The sequence below is a fragment of the Diceros bicornis genome, chromosome 18, assembly GCF_020826845.1.
Source record: "Diceros bicornis minor isolate mBicDic1 chromosome 18, mDicBic1.mat.cur, whole genome shotgun sequence".
In the NCBI taxonomy this organism is placed as follows: Eukaryota; Metazoa; Chordata; class Mammalia; order Perissodactyla; family Rhinocerotidae; genus Diceros; species Diceros bicornis.
The window spans coordinates 19,758,475-19,767,290 of record NC_080757.1 but is presented as its reverse complement, the minus strand read 5'-3'; the positions used below and the strand labels follow the sequence as shown (position 1 = coordinate 19,767,290).

General features: G+C 56.5%; 1 protein-coding gene across 1 annotated transcript; it reads left to right on the top strand.

Annotated features, from left to right (window-relative positions):
- Nucleotides 1-755: 755 nt before the first annotated feature.
- Nucleotides 756-8,072, top strand: LOC131416811 (galectin-5-like). Its single transcript, XM_058559475.1, has 6 exons — nucleotides 756-920; nucleotides 3,940-4,020; nucleotides 4,610-4,651; nucleotides 5,111-5,199; nucleotides 5,335-5,497; nucleotides 7,319-8,072. Exons 1-6 carry the CDS (start codon nucleotides 756-758, stop codon nucleotides 7,463-7,465), a joined length of 687 nt encoding a protein of 228 aa, XP_058415458.1. The 3' UTR covers nucleotides 7,466-8,072.
- The last annotated feature ends 744 nt before the right edge of the window (nucleotides 8,073-8,816 follow it).

Here is an 8,816-nt window from a genome sequence, read left to right as displayed (position 1 = left end):
CGAAGTCTAGCAGAGAAGCAGGCAAGCCTGGAGGCAGATGATTATGTTGCAGGGTTGAACGCTGCACACTGTGAGCCAGACTTGCAAAAGGAGACTTTCTTTATTTCCTGTAACGGCCCTCATCTATTTCGGAATCCTCATTCGGTTAGAGCGGCAATTTAAACTTGCAATCACATGTTATATGATGAAAACCTTCGTGCCTGGAGACCTCATCTTTATTCTATGCCACCCCTTTTATTTTATTTTATTCATGTTTTGGTTTCGTCCCCCCTTTTAGACTCTGTCTTTGTAGCTACATTCCCATCAATTTCACATGTTCTTTAAATTTGTTCTCCTCTTTCTCTATTGAGCAGACATGGGCCAGCCTCCAACCAGTGTCCACCGGGTGCTGAAGGCTCTTCTAGGCACGTTACCCAACATCCATCTTTGACACAAATTTGTAATTACTTTCCAAGACCTACGCTTCTTGTCGCTAGCGTCAACACTTTTCTTTACCCATTTTCTACTTATTCTTAGAAAATCACACTGTAAGGGCAAAATGCAATAACTGCACCAAAAGACACTAAGTGTTAATTAGGGGAACAGAAAGGATGGCGACAGACTGAGGTTCGCGGGTCGCAGGCAAATTCCCGGACATTCGCCAGTCAAAGGCGAGGCCCTCCCGGTCCTGCCATTGGCATCAGCCAGGCTACAGTTGACTATCTGATTTCCTTCGCCTAGGTTTGCTGTGAACTTTCAGATTCGCCGTAGTGACAATGACATTCCTTCACTTCAACCCACGGTTTGAAGAGGTGGTGTGTGTGGTCTGCAACACGAAGCAGAAAGGACGCTGGGGGCCAGAGGAGAGGAAGACGCCACTGTCCTTACAGAGGGGGAGTCCCTTTGAGTTCAGCGTCCTGGTGCAGAGCTCCCATTTCCAGGTGAGCAGGAGCACTCCTCTCGTCCCTCCCACTGCTTGTCCCCTCAGCCCCAACAGCCATGGTGACTAGCCTTAAATAGTCACACACTTTGAGATCTGGCCGAGCAAGGCCATAATAGCGATAACAGGATCATTTCCTGGTAAGGGTGTTACTGATGGCTGCAGTCTCCTTACATACCTTTGCCTGCACCTACAGGGGCAACTGTTGCTTCTTTTACCCAGGAAATACGAACTAGATAAGTCTCCAGGGTGTTTTTTGGCCTCCTGGGTCTTTAAAGTTCCAGTTAATTCTGTTCCTCTTCTGTAGTCATTGATCCATTAAGCTCCTTGAGAAGATTTGTTTTTTGGCAACATTGTTGCAGCCTTTATCCAGGGTCTGTTATGGGGGGCAGCGAGGGTGGGGGAATGCGTATATCTGTGTCTGAGCTTCCTGGTGCCAAGGTGGATGTTCCGTCCCCTCCATGTGCAACCCGAGGTCGCCTCTCCTCTGTTCCCTATGAACAGTTTGAGGCATATTTAAATAACACCCCAGGTGAGCTAGGATCAGACAGACAAACCTACTGCGATAAACAAACAACCATAAGAATTAAAAAGCCGACAACTAGAGCCAAGCAGAGATTGAGTGTGGATGTCCTACAGGCCCCACCAAAGATTCCCTGTCTCCCTCCACCAGGCACCCAGAGCTGGGACCTGGGAGTCATCTTTGGTTCTTCCCTCCCCCCTTTCATCTCTCTCCAGAGCACCACCTCTCCCGCCCGAAGCCACTGCCTTGGTCTAGGCCACCTGACCCCTCACCACGAGGACCCTGGTCCAGTTCCCCACTCCCATCTCACCCACCCACTGCGGCAGTGACCTTCCTGTAAGCCAATCTGCTTGCGTGCTCTCCCTGCTTAAAAATCCTGAAGGCCCCACATCCTTCTAAAGAAAGCCAAACTCCCAAGCAGGACGTGCAGCATCCTCCCCAGTCTTGCCCCAGCACATCTCCCGGCCTCAGCCCTCCCCGATGAAGCTCACGCAGCCTCCACTGCTCTGTCAAGGCATCTGAGGCCACCAGGCTTTTGCATCCGCTGTCCCGGTGCTGAAAGCACCCTTTGCCACCTCACTCCCATCCAACGCCTAATGGCCCCTCAATGCTCTGCCTAAATGTCTCTCCTCAGGGGCATCTTCCCTGCCTGGCGGACCACTGGATCCCTCCCGACCAGGCCTACCGTGTCCCATTGGACAATTTTTTATTTTGTGAGGAAGATCGGCCCTGAGCTAACACCCATGCCAATCCTCCTCTTTTTTTGCTGAGCAAGATTGGCCCTGAGCTAACATCCGTGCCCATCTTCCTCTACTTTATCTGAGACGCCACCACAGCACGGCTTGACAAGCGGTGCGTCGGTGTGGGGCCGGGATCCGAACCTGCGAACCCTCGGGCTGCCGGAGCAGAGCACGCGCACTTAACCGCTGCACCACAGAGCCTGCCCCCTCACATTGGACTTTGTACATCACTTTTCCGTGCCAGTCACCACGTCCCAGTGTAACTGTGCTTACCTATCTGTCCCCATCACTCCACCCACAACTTCCCTCCTCCCCTGAGCCTTGTGGGCTGGGACTGTGGCTTGTTCAGTTGTGTGTCCCCAGCACTCTGCACAGTACCGGGCACACAGGAGGGACCAGGTAAGTGAATGTGGAATGTGGTTCGCACAGCCAGTAGAAGAGGAAACCGGTCAGGGCCAGAAGATCCGTTTGCTGGGAGAGACAGGGTCCAGGACACGAAGGGGAGCAGGATCTGGCCCCGACTTTGGCTCCTCAAGCGCTGGGGGTGGGAGAAGGCGTGTCTCTCCACCCAGCCTTCCTGGGGCCCATCACAGTCCCGCTCGGGCACCCGCCTCCTGCCCCGCTGACGGCAGGACTGTGGAGCTCCAGGGAGCCCTGCAGGGCAGCCGGACTCGGGCCCTGGCCTGGGCAGGACAGGGTGTGGGGGGCACAACCAGACAGAACTGGCCACCATATGGGATTTATCGCTTGCTACCTGGGCGACTTTGGGCGTGTTGCTTAACCTTTCTGAGTCTGGATGCCTCGCTAGTCAAACAGGAGCTAATTTCTCCCTCGTAAAGCGCTGAAGGCCGAGCCCGGCACGCAATTGGCTCTCAGTAAAGGCTAGTCTTCACCTTCTGGGTGAAATGTGGCCTGGAAGCAATGGGAGCTAAGGGAAGCTGGCGGGTCTACCTCAGACTCGTCCTCCTCTCCCTCTGGAGGAGCCAGTGGGGATCGCCCCTCCTCCAACCCCGGCACTGCCCGCTTCCTAACCAGAGTGCACCTGGGAGGGTGGGGAGATCTGGGCGCCTTGAGCTCAGGAAGGCTTGATGGGACGAAAGTAGGCGAGGGGGAGTCAGGCGTGGCATTTCTGACCACAACTCTGCCGTGGTCTCACCCTCGTGTGGCACCAACTTTAACCACCATTTTGACTTTCTCATCCCTTCCGTCTCCAGGGATCAGGACGGCCACCTCAGCTCCCATTATAAGCCCCTGCTCTCTCTTCGGAACCTCTTCCTTTTGGTTCTTCCTGTGGGTTGAAGGGAGGAGGCAGCGCCAGGCATCGGGCCTCTCCCATAGGGAGGGTGGGGCAGACCCCTGACCCTCTGCCTGGCTGTGGGGGTGCTGTGGGGCTGGGGGGTGGCCCTGGTGATTTGGGAAACTCCCTGAATCGCACTTGTGGGCTCAGTCCTCTGCCATTTGTGGGCGGCCCCAGAAGAGCGAGGCCCCACATTCAACGTCACCTGCCAAGTGAGGCTGTGCTGGAGACACTCCCTGAGAAGAAAGATGTGCCAGAGGCCAGAGTGCAGCCGTGTTTCTTCTCAGAGGAAAGCTTTCCCCCTGCCTCGTCCTCTTGAGAGAAGAAACAGCCCTGTCCTCCAATTCTGGCTGTCTGCTTGGGGCCATAGGGCTCGTTAACTGCTCAAGATCAACTCACATCAGAGAATTGTGTTGTGGTGCCCTCTGGGTGTGCGTGGCGGTCTTCACGCTGGTGAGAGCTGGTTAAAGCCTGGGTTTCTTTCTTCCAGAAGCAAACAATCATCCACAAGTTGCTGAGCACTCCTCCACAGATGGACGCGGTAAGTCTGGAAGCGCTGGTCAGCTCACAGCCTCACTGCCTCCCCCTTCACTGATGACTGATCTCTGGTGCCAGAGTCAAGAAGAAAGTGGTTTAGCAAGGGGATGGGGACATTGGGGCTGGGCCCTCTGCTCAAGAGACATGGAGTGAAACTCTCCCAGGGACAGCACAGTCTGGAGAAGGCTGGACTCAGCCAGTGGCCCCAGAGGCAGGTCCCCTAGGGACCAGCAGCAAAATGGGTCCTTCTGTCACTGGGAGGGGAGTGCAGTGGTCCAGCATCAGGGGAGGAGGCCCTGGATCCAAGGACAAGCCCTGTTATATCATTGCTGTTCCTCCTCCTGCCAGTGCAGAGCAGACGGGAGACCTAGAGTCAGCGGGGCTGCCGTGGGTGGAGGGGCAGGTGACCCCGATGGGGTCTAGGAACATGGCAGGAAGTCCTACCAAGGCTGACATGAGAAGGAAGGTGATGGAGAATCCAAGGGCTGAGGCCTCAGGACCTCTGTGTCACAGCAGAGCATCCCGTCTCAAAAGTGTGGGGCGCGTGTGTGTGTGTCACTCCCACACTGAATTTCCTAGTCCCTTCTCAACAGAATCCCGCAGTCCCACCTCCAGCATATCCCAACCCAGCCTATGTGAGTGTGCTCCAGGGAGGGCGGGGGTGTGGTTTGGGGTGGGCAGGGCGGGAGGTGAGGGGCAGTGACAACAGTGAGGCATCCTCCAGTGGCGGAAGTTCCTCAAACACCCGAGTAAACGAGGAGACTATTGACAGGAGTTTCACCTTTACAACGGTCCCTTCCCCATGAGCATGTATGCAGCCTCCCCCTCTCAGCCCAGTGTTTTGTCGTGTTTGGCCAAAGGTCTTTTCATGACAGTTTAAGCCCATTCATTTGAGGGACGCCGGGAAGTTTTCATGTGGCATTTACTGAACCAAGTAAAGATACCATGGAGTTCTTTCTTGGAAACGTGTGACTCACAGGCATGGTTGTCAAACTCATTTGACAGTCCAGAATCATGGAAATTGGCACAAAGTGCCCTCTGCAGCAGTGGCTGCTCTGTCTGCTGGGGCTGACCTGGCCCTCTCCTCCCGACAGCCACTGCCTTTCTTCACCAACATCCCGGGTGGGATGTACCCCTCCAAGAACATCACCGTGTCGGGCACCGTCCTGCCCAGTGCTCAGAGGTAAGCCAGGGCTCTCGGGGAGGAGAGACGGCCCAAGGTCGTTCTGGCCATCCCCCTGGCTCTGGGCAGGCTGGGGAGGGCCAGGGACCCAAGCTCAGTGGGCAGAGGAGGTCCATGTGAGCTGCCCACCCCCAGGTTCTACATCAACCTGCACTCTGGGAATGACATCGCCTTCCACCTGAACATTCGTTTCGATGAGAACGCCGTGGTCCGCAACACGCAGATCAACGGCTCTTGGGGGGCTGAGGAGCGAAGCCTGTCAGGAAAAATGCCCTTCACCCAGGGCCAGAGCTTCTCGGTAAGCTGCCCCTCAGAGGGGCTCTCATGGGGCCAACGGAGCAGGGGGTGTGTGCGCTGGGGGCACCTGGATCGAGATGGGAGCTGATGCCTCTGGGTGAGGGCTGGGGCCAGAAGAAGAGAAAGTGTTCAACCCATTGTTGTTATTATGGTACTATTTCCGTCCCACACACGGCAGGTGGGGGCTCTGCTGTTTACAGGTGAGGAAACAGACTCACAATGCAGGTTACTCGCCTGAGGTCACATAGCCGATCAGCGCCAGATGGAACCCAAGAATGAGGGTCATTCCTCATCCACTCACTCACTCACTCATTCACTCACTCATTCAGTCAACAATCATTTCTCAGCTGTTCTATCAGGGCCCACTTTGTGTAGGAAGTGCCCCAGGAGCGGGAGGACAGCCACTAAACGGACAGACGAGGTCCTGCGCCCAGGGAGTTGACAGTTCAGGTGGGAGAGGAACAAGGACACAGATGCTTGGACAGGTCCTTGCAGATGATAGCAGGTTCTCTGCAGAAGGCCAAACAGAATAAGCGGACGGAGTGAGCATGTGGGCAGGGGCCGCGCTGCCTTCCACGGGACAGCTCTCCGAAGAGGCCACCGTGCAGCTGAGACCTCAATGGTAGAAGCAGCCCGCCTCCCAGAGATCTGCGGGGTATATTCAGGGGGACAGTGGAGGGAGCAGCTGTTTTTGCAAAGGCAGAGAGTCATGGGCATGGCCCGTCCTGGAACTGGGGGGTCAGGGGCTTCCCCGGAGAGAGTGGGACAGAGAGGGGTGGGTGGCACAGCTGAGGCCCGGCTCACACAGATCAGGTGTTGTCAGCCTTGACTACGCAGTCAAATCCCCCTGGGGAAATTAAAGAAGAAAAGTCGATGCCTCTGCCCGCCCCAGGCCAATGAGGGGGTGAGCCTGGGCCTCCATATCTTTAAATACACCCTGATACGCTTCACCCAGGGTGGAAAATGACTGATATAGGGCCTTGAGGGCCATGGAAAGGAGTTTGGATTTTAATACAGTGTGTTGGTGTGTGTCAAGCCAGAGTGCCATATACTGTGATATATAGATAGCTGTGGTACTTGAGGCAATTGACCACTGCTCTGTGCCTCAGTTTCCTCATCTACAAAGGGGCAAATAATAACATCATCTCATAGAGATGTAAGAATGACGTGCAATCATGTTTATGACATGCTGAGGACAGGGTCTGGTGTGCAGTAAGTGTGCGAGGGTCAGCTAGTGCGATGGGGTGATGACATTTTCACAGACGTGCTCTGACAGCCTCCTGGAGAATGTTTGGGGAGAAAAAGACAAGTTAGGAGGCTGCTGCTGCAGGAGTGCAGGCGCGGAGCGCTCCTGTGTGCCGGGTACTAGGGACGTGGATGGCAGAAGCCAGCATTCCTGCCCCTGGAGGCTCAGGGTCCAGCTGGAGAATGAGGATGGGGGTGGGGGCCATGGCCTGAGGAGGCACCTGACTGGACTAGGAGGGCGTCAGGAAGTGGGGAAGGGAGGGAAGGCTCGCCTTCCTGGAGGGAGGGGGGAGAATCCAGTAGGATGAGCACAGTTATCCCTGTGGGCGAGGTGTGCAGAGTGGGGAGCAGAGGAGGAAGGGCATCCCGGGCGGTGGGAACAGAATATGCAAAAGTACAGGTAGGAGAGCACACGGCTTTTAGTGAAGAACGAATCCTTCAGAGTGACTAGAAGGCAGGTGTGGGACCTGCTTGGTTATTGTTTGAGGAAGGCAGGAAGGAGGGAGGGAGACACAAGCCTGCATTTAGGGTTGAGGACTTTCCAAGCCGAGTGCAAATAGGTGGTCTCTCTGTCCAGGTGTGGATCACGTGCGAAAGCCACTGCCTCAGGGTGACCGTGGATGGTGGGCACCTGTGTCATTACTACCACCGCCTGAGGGACCTGCCCGCCATCAACAACCTGGAGGTGGGGGGCGACATCCAGCTGAGCCAAGTGCAGACATAGGCGGGATCCCTGCCCAGGGGACGAGGGCTGGGGCATGTTGCTGTCCGGATCTGCTTATCACCTCCACCTTCCCTGTCCCTGCCCCAGCCCCTCCCAGCCTGCCGAGGATCTCTGTTGGGGAGACCACGTCCTTGTCTGGCCCTGCTGAGGCTGCAGCCAGCCTGGAGTGGCGAGGGCAGCTGGCTGGGACTGCCTTCCTCGGTCGGGGCAGGACCTGGGGCTCCAGCTGTCCAAGTCCTACCATCCGAGGAAAGGGGTGGTCCGTGCAGGCTACAGCCCTGTGGTCAGTCCCCTCGGCAGAAAGGGAGGTCCTGGGCCGTCCCAAGCACCCAGCCCAAGCCTACACCCCATCTGCCCCTCAACGACATTCCCGCCCCACTCAGCTCCACCTCAGTCCCAGGCCACCAGCTGTGTCCTCCACGGGGGAGGCGGTGTCCTCGGTCCCTCCCCATTCTCCTACCTTCTGCCTCTCCCGCACCTGCAACCTCGCTCCAGAAAAGCTGCCCTGAGGACACCCTGCTGGTTTCCACCAACTGATGGGAACTGTCTCAGCAGGGGGCTCTCCCTTTCCCGGTGTCATTCAGAGAAAGAAAGAAAAATGCTTGTCGGCACACGTGTCCGGGATGATTGTGGCTATTTTAACGTGTTTGGAGACATTTTGGAGTCTCTGGAATTGGGGGGATCCTGGCTGAGGGGGGCGGGAGGAGAGAGTGTGGGCTCGTTTTGATTGGGGGGGAATCCCTACATCCACCCCTGCTCCCAGTGGGTCCACTACAAACGCCACCAGGGTGTGGGAGAAGGCAGGCCGGGCTCAGGCCTCTTGGGTGGGAATCTCTGACGCAGGAAGCTTGGGAACAGAGGAGAACCCAGGAAACAGCCCCATGTTCCCGAGATGGGCCAAGGGCTGGGCCTGAGCCTACAGGGGCGTTAGATGGCAGGGCCAGCTCGTCAGAACCCTGTGTCTCAGCAGGAGGAGGTGGCAGGTGGGGTCTGGAGAAGCTGACTTAGAATGGAGTCCTGTTCGTGGGGTTCTGCTATGGGTCTGCTAGCCTTGGGCCTCAGTGGTTGGGGTGTGGTGGGGAAAATGGCTCAGTGTGTGGGGTTCTGCCAGCCACTGGGCGGTGCAGGGGGCCCGGCTCTAGGTCCATATGATGCCGACACATCCTGAACTCCGTCAAGAATCTAGGGCCTCGGGAACCAGGGTGCGGCTCAACGTGTAGTCCTCAGGCCAGTAGCATGAGCAGCACCTGGAAGCCTGTTAGATATGCAGAAGCTCGGGCCCTGGGGCAGACCTCCTGAACCAAGGTCTGCATTGTAATGAGATACCAGCGGGGTGGTGTGCACGTTAGGG